Genomic DNA, 12,565 nt, shown 5'->3' on the forward strand with positions numbered 1-12,565 from the left:
AATGTCCAATGCTGAAGTTGTTATCTCATTCTAGTTATATTTATCACAATTCAAAACATGTAGGGAAGGCCTTGTGTTAAATATTAGGTATTCAGTGTATTACTGTATCTTTGTTCTTTTGTTTCAGATGGAGAAAATCCTCCAAGAAACCATATGAATGAAGGGGGATATAACAAACCAGTTCATCACGCTGTGATTAAAACTGAAAGTTCAGTAATAAAAACAGGAGTGAGACCAGAAACAAGTGCCAATGAGGATTACGTGTCACCCCCCAAATACAAAAGCAGCTTATTGAATCGTTACCTAAATGACTCACTGAGACATGTCATGGCTACTAATGCAGCTATGATGGAAAAAACAAGGCAAAGGAATCACTCCGGCTCATTTAGTTCCAATGAATTTGAGGAAGAACTGGTGTCTCCATCATCATCAGAGACAGAAGGCAATTTTGTCTATCGGACAGGTAAGGGATTTTTTTCTACCTCATTTCTAATACAGTCAGCTTTAGTAGATGGTGTTACCTGGAATGAGTGTCACATGATTGTGCCTTTTAAGAGGCTTCTGTCCATCCTCTCATATGGCAGTGGATAATTTCTGCCTATCCTCTTGCATGAGAGTAGGTCACTCCTGTCTGTCCTCTGGTATCAGGGTGGATAAATCTTGTCCACCCTTTCATTCTCTGGAGAAGTTCTGCCTGCAGATTACAGTTAAGTTCTGTTATTGACCATTAGTGAAGCTGGTTCGCTTTTTGAGTGGAGCAATGGGTATGATTTTTGAAATGACACAGACCATTTTTTGTCAGCACTAAGACAATCCTAAAGAAGGAGAAAACTCTTGAGCATTCTATTACAATAGAATGGGAGGACTAGGGGAGGACTGAAGCACTCCATGGCCCCAGCTGGGAGAAAGAGAAGGGCTTTGAAATTTCAAGGTGGCTGTTTGTGACACTTACATGAGTCATATGTCCCTCGATGGAGTGCAGGTAAACACCTCTTCCTGTTGTACAGCATCTCTTCTGTCCTCAGAGCGCTTATCTGGTGTGTGGCCCCTTGCTACTCACGCATCTCTTGAATACATGGATTACGCTAATTTCGGCATTGCTCTCCAGACACTGTGCACTGAGCTAAGGGGCCACAGACGTGGCCATTAAATACCTTATCTTGATGTTTTTTTGAAGGGTCACACATACTTTATTATTTTAATCTTATCAATAAAAACTTTAAAATGTGATTTAATATCATCCGCTGTGTTACCACTCAGAGGAAGGTACATGGGGTGCCTGGTTCATGCCAGTAAATTGCTCTAAATCAGGATTTGCTCAGGTCCATGTAGGACAGGGAGTGCTGGAAAGCTCCTCTTCTGAAGCTTCTTCTGTGTTTCCTTGGGACGTAAGGCAAAATAAAATTTTAATTTTGAAAAAAATGAAGTTTTGCATCCCAGTCTCCGAGGGTCTCCATGAGCTTCTCAGGATTTCAGCTCATTGCAGTAGCCCTACATGTTGTCCTGGGGGCTTTCTTGGCATGTTATTCTGCCAGGGGCCACCTTGTGAGCAGGGTGGGATGGATATCGATGAAAAGTACTGGAGGACTTTGCACTGAGGTTAATACAGATTAGATTTTGTACTTGGTTCCCCTTGGCTTCCCTGGCAGGCAGGTTCGGGTGCCTTTGCAACTTCTCAAGTTTGCAGCCTTTGCTCTCTTTTTTCTGGCACATTTCCTGTCACTTTTTTTTTTTTTTTTTGTCCATGTGGAGGGGCCACAATGATTTCAGGAGGCTGAGTTTCGTGATGGGGGTAGGAGGACATTTGTGCGTGCAGGTTGTCGGGGATGACCAAGGAGCGAGTGGGGGTCTCATAAAGAAATGGGATCTCTTGGGAAGCAAGAATAGTGCATGCACGATTAGTAAGTTTCAAAATTAACTCTCTCTGTTCATTTAACTTTTTTTCCTCAACATACCAAATACATTTGGTCTGCATTACAGGCGTCTTGTCTGCCAAGTTTTATTTTTAAGTGAAAAGTTACTCAAGAACAGATGCAGCAGCTCAGATATGTAAACTTACGTTTTTCTATACTTCATACTGTAACCTAAAAATGGACACAATGACTTTTTAAAATTTGTAATAAATTTGCCACTGTGTTAAGTTGTTCTTGACAAGTTTCAAGCTGCACTGAAAAATATGGTCATTAATGTGAAGGCTGAAACAGGCGCACTGTAACTGTGTAAGTTCACAAGCTGTGCTGTAATGACTAAAAACTAGTATATTTGTCCTTAAAGTTCATAAGTGGCATTCCTGGAACTCCTCTTGAGATCGTATTTAAGTCAGTTCCTAAATAGCTTCCTTAAAGTTTGGAAGTGCTATTGCCTTTAATGAGAACACACCAGCAGCTCTCAGGATATTGTTTTATTGGTTTTGCACTTCAAAAGCAGACAAGCAGTAATCTGCATATAGAAAGAAAAAGATCATGTGTATACACAATATTATTTGCTATATCCTTCCTATGCATCTGTGTACATTCAGGAAATAATAGGTACAAATGGGCTTTTTTCAGCTACAAGATTACAGTCCCGTTAATGATTTTCTGATGATATTGTAATGTGCAGGAATTAAGCCCTTCATGAACAAAGCATATATTTTCAAGTTATCATCCATTTATGAAACCTACTTTCAAACAGATTAAATTATCCATGATTGTTAGGTAAGGAGAGATAAATAAGGATGATTTTTTTTTTAATGTTTTTTCTCTGTAATTTGAATACCTGGGATAGGAGTTCTCAGTGCAGTCGTGTAGCAGACCTGTATCTGTGTTCTCAAAAATAGCTGTAATCCATTTTGGTTAGGCAAAATAACAGAGTCTGACTGTACCACTCTTACCTTCCTGAAAGTGGCAAGTGTATTTTTTTTTAAGTGGGATATCACCACTTGCAAGGAGCTCCCCACTGCAATTTTTTGTTGAATGTAACAGCTAATTTTTGACACAAAGGAGGTGATGCAGGATTGTGAAACTCCTACTAGACGTTTTAGTTTATGAAGACATTTTAAGCAGTATTTCAAAAAGCACAGAGTGAAAACTGGTTGATGTTTTATTTTTGAGAAATGTTTGGCAAGGTTGTTGTGTTCCTAAGGACCGGCAGTCATCAGAGTTGAAGCAAATTCTTTATTGTGCTTCCCTGGAAAAGTAACTTTTCGTAGCAGATCATGAGTAGAAAGCTGTGTCTGGTTCTGGTTACGGGCCCAGGTACATCAGTGTGTCTGGAGCTACTTCACTCTCCCAGTGCCCAGGGTCAGAGTGGCCACGTGTGTCTCAATAGCCTGCACCAAATTAACAGGATGCAAGTGCAGTGTCCTATAACAAAAACAAGAAATTGCAGTTTAAAGTTTATAAGGAAAACGGGATGTAGAGTTTCCCATTTCAGTCATTAACATGCTTATAAACACGGGACCATATGCTACTCCAGCTTCATGCAACTGGGAAATCCCACATAAAGATCAAGGACGAGCTATATAACTGACTGTCGGCAGAGCGGCCTCATTTTATACCTCCACACAATTACTGTGAGGTCGTGGGAAGTGGCTTCAGTGCTGGGGCAGGAGCAGGAAACCCTGGGTTGGAGCCCTTGCAGGTGCAGTGCCCACACTGCCATCTCCCCCAGCCTCTGGCCTGGGGAGCGGGAGGCGGCGTGGGTGGACGGAGCAAGGAGAACAGAGCAGTCTGGAAAGAGTGAAAGCATGCTCGGATATGTCACATATGTGAGTGTTTCTGTCGTAAGCTGATACGCTTATGGCATACACAAATGTGTTCACTTAAGGCAGAAAATTACAGTTCAGATTAATCCTAGTGCAGGTATAATATATAAATTTATATAATTGGTCAAATATGTGTCTTAAACTGACCACTGAAAGGCTTGGTTCAGTGTTTTTGTTTAGTTAAAAATCCATGTTGGAGAACTAGTTTTTATTAACTCCTTGTCATGCTGTCACTCACAGCAGGTTCTCTGTGTGACAGGAATAACTGAAACCAGACTTGCCTATCTGTATTTGTTGTACAAATGCTCACAGAAACAACAATCTGACTGCAACAAGCACTCCAGAAATCTACCAGGAAAAAAATCTAATGTTTGTAGTGAGGCTGACCATGAATCTAAAGCAGCAGCGTCAGTCTTTGGTTTATGGATCACTAAAATGCTGACTTTTCTGTAATCACGCTGCAGTGCTCCCTGAGTACCCTAACACCAGTCACCTGCAGGAACAAAATGTTCTGCATCATTATAGCACAAGGAAATGAAAAATTCCCAACTTTCTGGGATATCGCTGTCTAGTGAAGAAAGCAAAAATTAAAACGAGAAAAAGAGACAAAATGGCAGGATGGGGAGTCCTTTTTCTGTAGGCAGATTTTTCATTGATTTCACTTTTTATGTTACTTAGCACAGTAGAAAAGCCAGAACAAATAAAAACGGTGAGGAAAGTAAAGACTTGCAGGCCTGGAAAGGAGGATGGCTTTTAAACAAACTCTTGAATGACTGGCTGATTTTTGAAGGTGTTTGATCTCTATTTTTAGATGTTTGTACTCAGGAGTGTGCTCTGTTTCTGATGTTTTCGTTACTACTGCCTTCTTCTTTCCTCTTGCCTTCCTTTCTTTCTTCCATTTGAATCCTGCAAAGTTGGTGATTTATAAAGCATGATCCTGGGTCATTTATGACAGCACACTGAGCACCTCTGATGAGACCCTCAGCACACTGTAGGATCAGGCCCACATTCCTACAGAGCACTTAAATGTAAGGGTGTAGCCATGCACATAAGTGCTATAGAGAGACACATACAAGCTGCAGAACAGTGCTATGATTTTGTGTGGTCCTTGCCAACTTTTCCTTGCAATTTAACATTTTTAGAAATTAACATGTAATTTAAAAATGAGCTATAAAGTTTGAAAGCATAATATGAACACAATGGAACCTGTTTTCAGAAACAACTCAAGGGACCTGCAAAAGCTGCTCATACCAGTGACTTTTGCAAGTTTGATCTAAACGGTGCTGGAGGCCTTGGGGATACTTTGAAATAAATGGTAACCTGGGAGAGCTGAAGGAGGTCCTTGTTGCAGATCCTAATGTCATCCAGAAGCGAAATGGAAAAGGTGAATGTCAAGTACAGTATTAAATGCACACAGCAGCATAACTGCAATTTGAAGGTTACAGAGTTAGGATCGTATTTCTGCAGGAATTTTATTATTACATGACCTGATTCGTCAACACTAAAATAGCATGGAATTGAGAATTGAGGAGAAGATTGTGTTTAATTTACTGTTCTGTTGTTTTTTCTAAAGAAAGATTAAAAGGAAATGGCTTTACTACACAGGAAGTGTCAGGTTTAATATACCAGATGTGATAGCCCAAACTTGGAGAATTTAAGGATCCTACCTGCTCCCTGCTAGTTAAGTTTTGTTCATGTTTTTCGTTTCTTTCAGTTTGAACAGCAAGATGGGGTTTAATTCTCTTGAGTTTCTCAATTTTTGAGCTGCAAGGGGAATGAGTCAGGATTATTTCCACAGGACCCTGGAAAACAGTTCTTCATCAAAACTGAATCTTTTTTGTGGGGAGGTAGCGCTTCTGACCTCTCTCAGGTGGGGCAACGAAGGAAGACAGCATTGAGCAGGCTGGGAACAACAACAGCTGGGGGCAGAGCACTCTCCCAAAAGCCTGGGCACCCAGGGACTGCCAGCAGTCAAGGAAGAGCATTTCCTGGAGCCACCCGTGCTGGGAGGGGAAGCGGCGCTCCCGGCACTGTCAATTTTCTGTGTCATTTCTCTCCACTTCCTGCTTTTAGTGGTTCATTTTGTGGGAAAAGAGAGTATTTGTTTTCTCACAGGTGCTGGGTGCAAAAACTGTGCATCCTTGTTTTGCCTGTTTATTTTCAGATGCAAATGACTATGAATGTTCAGGGATTTTATTTATTTTTTCCTTTAAACACAAAATGTTAAAGATTCCAGAGACTGGGCTCTGTGCAGGCCAGATGTGCTTCAAGTAACAGCATGTTTGTGGCTATTCTATAGTTCAGGTATAATTGCTATGGAGACCCCACAGAGCAGAGGGGGGCTGTGGGCACATCTTCTGGCTTTGCTTCTGTTGATGTCATGGCAAATTTTCTGCATACTTCAGTAAAAACTATCTGGAGACAGTTGTTTGGCTGCAGAGGATTTTCATGAAATCAACTTGCTTTAGAGCAGCACGTCTCAGGACTCCTGACAGCTTTATCATCGCAGAGAATTAGATGTTCTTGCATGAATGATTTGAAATGGAAAAGATTACAACATCTGACCAAAAAATCAGAAACACCAGAAAAATCAGGGCATCAGCCATGTTTCCATGGCCACAGGTTGTCGCTGCCTGTGCTGGTGCAGCAAGCCCACCTTTCTTTCTCCAAGACCATTAAAATTTTCCCAATGCAAATGTTCACATCAGCGGCCAAAAAAGCAGCAGACCCCTGTGCTTGCCCAAGACCTCTCTCAGAACACAGCAGGAAAAATGTGTGGTGCTGTCACCAATTGCTAACAACTATATATTTTTATACTCCTCTTTAGAGTTAGTCAATGCTCCAGGCCTCAGCAAAAGCTGTTCCCTGGCCAACGTCAAGCCTCATTCGTTTAGAAAGGTGTTTTCAAAGGGAAAAAAATATTTATCCCCATTTACCCATTGTTCTAAACGTCTTCAGAATTATGCTCTGTCTTAAAACCTGGGGCCAGCCCAAATGTGAATGTTTCAGGAAATTATGTGCATGGAAAAGCACATGATCATAAATCAGACTGTTTTCCAGTTTTAGCTGTAGACTGCATGGTTAGTAATGAATATAATAGGGAAATTAGTTAGAAAATTAGCAGTTAATTTGAGGAGTATTTAAAGAGTGTGTGAAACTACAGCTTGGGAAAACTCATTTAGTGAAATGGATGTGATTCTGTCTCCCCTTCCACTGCCTGAGCAGGATTATCCTCAGTAGCCAAATTTGTGTGCCGATCAGAAATAACAGAAATGCCAGGCTCCCATGCTGCTTTGTCATGTCTTCTGCACTGATTCAGGGGTTCCTCAGCCCTGCAAACACCAGCCAGCTGCCATCACTGCCTCTGTGAATGGCTGCATGTGTTGCAAAAGGAAACACTGTTCAAATGAGCAGGGCAGAGAGGGGCTTGGGGGGGATAATGAAATGAGGTATCCAAGCAATACACCAGCTCGAGCAGAGCAGCAGAAAGCTCTGGACACTGGTGCAACAGCCCTGCTGCAACAGCCAGGGATGGAGTGGGGCAGCACGAGGCAGAAGAAATGGTTTGCATCCCATGGGTTGTCCCCATAGCCTGGTTGCCTTATGATGCCCCGTGCTGCCTTGATGTGCATGCAGAGTGGCCCTGCCACTGCACCTGTACCCCAATATGCTTCTGAGGGCACAAAAGAGGGTGTGTCTGCTCTGTCCTCTGCCCGGGAAACCCAGCAGCAAAATGTGACTATCAGCTGTTTGTGCTAAAGAAGGGATGTAAACCAATGAACTCGAAAAATATGGCACTATTTTATATATGGAAAAGTGAAAAAGAGCAACAAAACACAGGATGATTTGCAAAGACAGAAACACAGAGATGTGTCCTGTCACCCCCTCAGAAGTGGCTTTGAAGTCACACATTTAACTTTACATGGAGAAGTTGTGTTTGAGCACACAAAGCCATGGCTGGAGGCAGATCAGGGGCTTGTGAACAAGGCTCCAACACTGAAATGTGCATGTTCTGCTTTTCGGGGCACTCCAGCTCATTCTGCTCCTGCACTGAGACATCTGCCCATGGCACCTGTGTGAAGAAAGAGAAATTACAGGGACAAACCTCTTCCTTTTTGCCCAGTTAATTATTTTTACATACAAAATCTATCATCTTCGTCACTAGTAACCACTGTCTTTGGTCATTCTTACTAACACACTAATCTGTGTGCAGTGCAAAAAAGTGTGACCAGGAGGGGATGGGGGGCAGGCACAGGTGGGATGGGGTAGTAGCCAGAGGGGAACAACGGATGGACTTTTCATATTTGTGGGGTAGTAAACTTAAAGGAATGGCAGGCCCATAAAAGTTTCACTTCTTTCTGGAAAAACATCTGAATTGAAACTTCATACCTGACCTGGGGTTCCTGCATGTCCCAGCCTCCTTCCGCTGCTGGAGAGAAATAATGCAACTTTGGGTAACTCCTGGTAGGTTCTACTTGTAGCGCAGACTGTCCCTCGTGCAGTGTTACATTGCTGCTGTTCATGTTGCTGTAGTTAAGGCTGTACCTGTGTTTCCATTAGAACCCTTTTAATCTGCAAATTTATGACCCAGCTGTAAAAATTCAATCCAGACTGAAACTTGGCATGAACAGTGTTCCTTCTCCCATCTGTGGAAGGGATTTAAGCAGGTACATCCCAGTAATAACCATCTGAGTTAGGCTTGTAAATTTGGAGCATGATGACTGGTGAATAAAACTGTGAGCTTCTCAGTAGTCCTGGAGTTTGAAATATTTTATGCCTGTGGTGAGAATATTGAAAAGCAGCTTGCTGTTTGTATTCAGTGATATAGCTGTAAATAAAGAAAATGGTTTGGGTCTTTCTATGTTTGTGCAAGCACATGCATTTTCCTTACCATGGCAATATTTTGATATGAGTGGCAAACACTTGAAACTCTTCAGGGTCTTGCATCAAAGCAGTGTCTGATGACTCTCAAGTAGGCTAAGAAGTTGTATTCATGCTGGTGCAAGTGGTTGAATGTATCTATTGATCGTAATAGAAAAAATTAGGGAAATAAGAAGACCAGATTATTTTCTTTAGAGTGAGATTTTTTATTGGATTCTTCTTAAAATACTGTCAAAGCTGGTACAGTATTGAAAATTAGTAATGCAAAATTAGTTTTATTCACTGTTGCTTCCTTCCATTTTAATTTTCTTTTCTAAAAAGCTACACATCGAATGTGCCTGACCAGATAGACTAGTAATCTTATCTGATCCAGCAAATCCTATTTCCCTTTCCAGGTTTGTGGTTTTTGAAAGTAATTCTGTAATTTAAAAACACTCCTTTATGTGTTTAACTGAAATTTTTTAGGTCATTTGTCCATAATGTGCATACCAGAAACATAATGATGAAAGCAGTTTGATGAGACCAGACTTCTGATCTTCCGTGTGTATTCACAGAGGAACTTTTGGGAGGGTTTTGACACAATTTGAGAAGTGGACTGAAGAGATCTCTGCATGGATTAATGTGGGACTGTGAAAGACTTTATACCCACTGTTTGGAAAATGTCAGGAACCTGTAGGTTATCGTTTGCGTATAATATTTTTGCCATCTTGATGAAGGAAGGGGAGTGCTCATAAAAACAACTATTCTGGAAAACCTTCCCTCGTGGTCATCTGTAAAGTTCAATTTTATTTAATCCACTTCACTACAAACTTAAAAATTTGGGTATGAGATAAAGACCCAGATGTGGAAATTACCAGTGATTGCTAAAGACCTATTGAGGTCTTTTATGCTTTATGGCATTAAATTGGCATCAGATCACCACTTTAGATCTGTTAAAGGAGAAATATGTCCTAACAGTCAAGGCATGCAAAAGTCTTGTATAAGTGAGTTTTATGTGAGCTAAAAAAAAAAAAAAAGAACCAGGAGTTTAAAGCAGGAAAGTAAGTTGGAGAGGTAAACTGCATTGTAGAAAATCTGGAAAAAGTAAAAACAATTCAAACAGAAAGAGATCAGATACACAGCTGAAGCTGGAACAGCTGAAAAGAAACACACAAAAATAGGTAAAGCAAAATTCCAATGGGCCATGAAATGTGTTTTCCTTAATTTTTCACAATGGCCTTGAAACCTGATGTTGGAGACTCTATCTCTGTTCTTTCACTGATGGCCAGAAGTTGAGGTTATGATGACCGGATCGTTTGGTATGGCACTGACATTTCAAATTAAAAGGGATTGCCAAGACTCTCAATTATGACACTAAAATATACCGTATTTCTAGGGCCAATTTTCAGTCACTCCCTCATGCCTCCACATTGATTTAGGCAACAGATGCATGAAAAGCAAAGCAACATTCAAAATAATCCCTTAGCTGAAGCTGGGGGAAGGCTGGCTAGTGGGCTGTAGCCAAAATTCCTTAAATGTTACAATGTTTTACATTTCTAAATGTAAAAACTTTCTTTCCAATGTGAGGTACCAGCCAAATGTCTTAGTTATGGTATCTCAGAGTGAAAACTGGCATGAAGCCTTGTGGTCATTTGTGGGTATTGACAGATTTACACCCTCAAAGATCAAGTTAAATGCTGTTGGTTTCTCCATCTCCCCTTACTTTGTCAGGGATTTTTTTCTCTCTCAGTTACTATTTGTCAACTTAAATCCAGTTTGCTGGAAAAATGAAGGCTCTTCACGACCTGGCTCTTCAGGAGTAAATTGCCTCAAATTCTTTCTGCTAGCCAAGGTATTTTGTAATGCATTGCAAAACAGCAGCAGGATTGCTCTCCTTGCACTAGATGTACTCTGTGGGCTAGACACTGCGGGCAGTTTTAATGACATCTTGGTGTGCTGGAGAATTTGTCTCGGATGTTGACTTCAGGGAGACTTTCACCCCAGGTCCCTCTTTGTCTAATTGCTCTTCCTACCCCAAGGAGTAGGGTCTAGCTTTGCCCCATTGTGAGCTACACCATGGGGAGTCTGTACTGGCAGCTGCTCAGGGAGCAGTTTCTGGAGCTGGTGTGCAAATTAAGTGATCCGCTCCTGGCTATTTATGGCAGCTTTGAACAGGAGGAGTGGTGGATTGTCCATTAAATGAACACACTAAAATTCATTGTTCTTCTTTTCTTCCTCTTATGCTGTTTAGCTGCTGTAGCTGTTGGTTACTGCATCACTAATTCATTTCCCCAGGATCATCTTCAAATAAAAGCTTCTTCCAGAAGACAACAGCCTTTGTTCCTTGGTCAGGGAAAGCTCTGTGTGTCTGCAGCACTGTTTGTGTTAGCAGTGTCAGTGAGAGCCCAGTGTAGCCTGGGAGACTTGTGTCAGCTGGGGGAGCAGGGGTGCTGTGTGAAGCCTGGAGCCTTTCTCTGTCCGTGGTATCATAACTGTAGTAGCTCTGGGCTTCCTAATTATTATTCCTAATTATCGAACCTCTTATTGAAACTGGATGCTTAGAGACACTTTTTGAAGTGAGGAGAAACAAAAAAAGCTGTCCTGCTCTGGCCAGCACCTGAGACTGTAGTGGTGTTTGTAAGACATACAGTCTTTCAGATATATATACATAGACACACGTGCACATACTCCCTGCTCTGTTATGATGATGATATCTGTGGAATTCAAGCCTGCCATCTTTCTGTTTTGCCATTCTTACTCCTTCAGCCCAGAGCTGTGCAGTAACTCACCATGGCAGTGAACTTTGCAAAGGAGGCTCTCAACTGTATTGTCCACAAACAATGAGGTTTAAATCCTATATCTCACTGAAGTGCTTACTCCAGATTGCCTAGAAAAACTGAGAATCCTTTTCACAGAGGTCAGAAGAGAAGACAAGGCTGACCTGCAGGTATTGATCACAGTGATCCTTTGTTTTATGCAAAGGCCTATTTTTACTGACTAAACTGAAGTAAAGAAATGCTTACTTAAACATTTTAAATCAATAAAAATGTCAGGTATCTTTAAAAGCCTGTTTTCCTTTTAGTGTTGTGTCACAAGGCTTTCTGGTGCTATTTTCACTCCTCATCTAATGAGACTGTGAGCAATAATAGTTTCCCCTGACTACAAGTCCACATAAGCATTCATTTGTGTTTATTACATTTACTGTGGATCTATGTAGGAAAAAGGTCATTAATATTGCTCATTCCTCTATACCTCATTCCACTCAAAGATTCACATCTCTGTTTCTCTGACCTCTAACTCCAGAAGGGGCCAATAATTACATCTGATATCCAACTCAAAGTGCCTTTACCTTCACCTGATAATTGATGGGCAGGCACTCAGATATGTTTTAAAACTAAGCCTTTGGAAGTGTTTTATATTGGACAAAGCAAAAATCCAATTTGCCAAGATCTGGTCTGGGTTTTGAGTGTTTTGGCCCCAAAGTGTGCTACATGGTTTGACATGCAATGTTCATGTGTTTGCAAAGCTTTCCAAACTTCATTTGGTGAACTCCAGCTGCTTTCAGTGGGACCTTTGCTCACAGATCAAAGGACTGCGACCCTCAGAGAAAGTAAGTGCTCATATTTGAGTACGGTTCATCCTTCATTCCTTGCACAAAATAGGAAAAATAAAGGCTGTATTCGGTGCCACAGTACTGCTGCATTTGCTGAGGTTTGAGGAGCTCTGTCATCTCTCTGTGAGCTTCATGGCTGCTTAGAAACACTCCTTCTCTGTCCAGAGCAGTGGCAGTACACAGCCTGATATGAGCCCACCAAAGCCCTCTCCTGCCTCATGGCCACATCCTCTTTCCATCCCCTCTGGACAGCCTCGAGGCAGCAGCTCCACACTCCCTACAGGACCCAAAATCCTTTTACAGGAGGTGCAGGACATGGCTCTGCTGGTGTAAACTCCCCATGAGCC

At 41.5% G+C, this 12,565-nt stretch overlaps 1 protein-coding gene across 1 annotated transcript in view; it reads left to right on the plus strand.

Moving 5' to 3' along the window:
* The window catches only part of MKX (mohawk homeobox), a 48,853-nt gene that overhangs the window by 11,849 nt on the left and 24,439 nt on the right, over nt 1-12,565 (plus strand). The window contains exon 5 of the mRNA XM_017820186.1: nt 128-463. Coding sequence (XP_017675675.1) covers nt 128-463 — 336 coding nt within the window. The remainder of the gene's footprint in view (nt 1-127; nt 464-12,565) is intronic.

Source organism: Lepidothrix coronata, unplaced genomic scaffold (genome assembly GCF_001604755.1).
Source record: "Lepidothrix coronata isolate B3197 unplaced genomic scaffold, Lepidothrix_coronata-1.0 Scaffold80, whole genome shotgun sequence".
In the NCBI taxonomy this organism is placed as follows: Eukaryota; Metazoa; Chordata; class Aves; order Passeriformes; family Pipridae; genus Lepidothrix; species Lepidothrix coronata.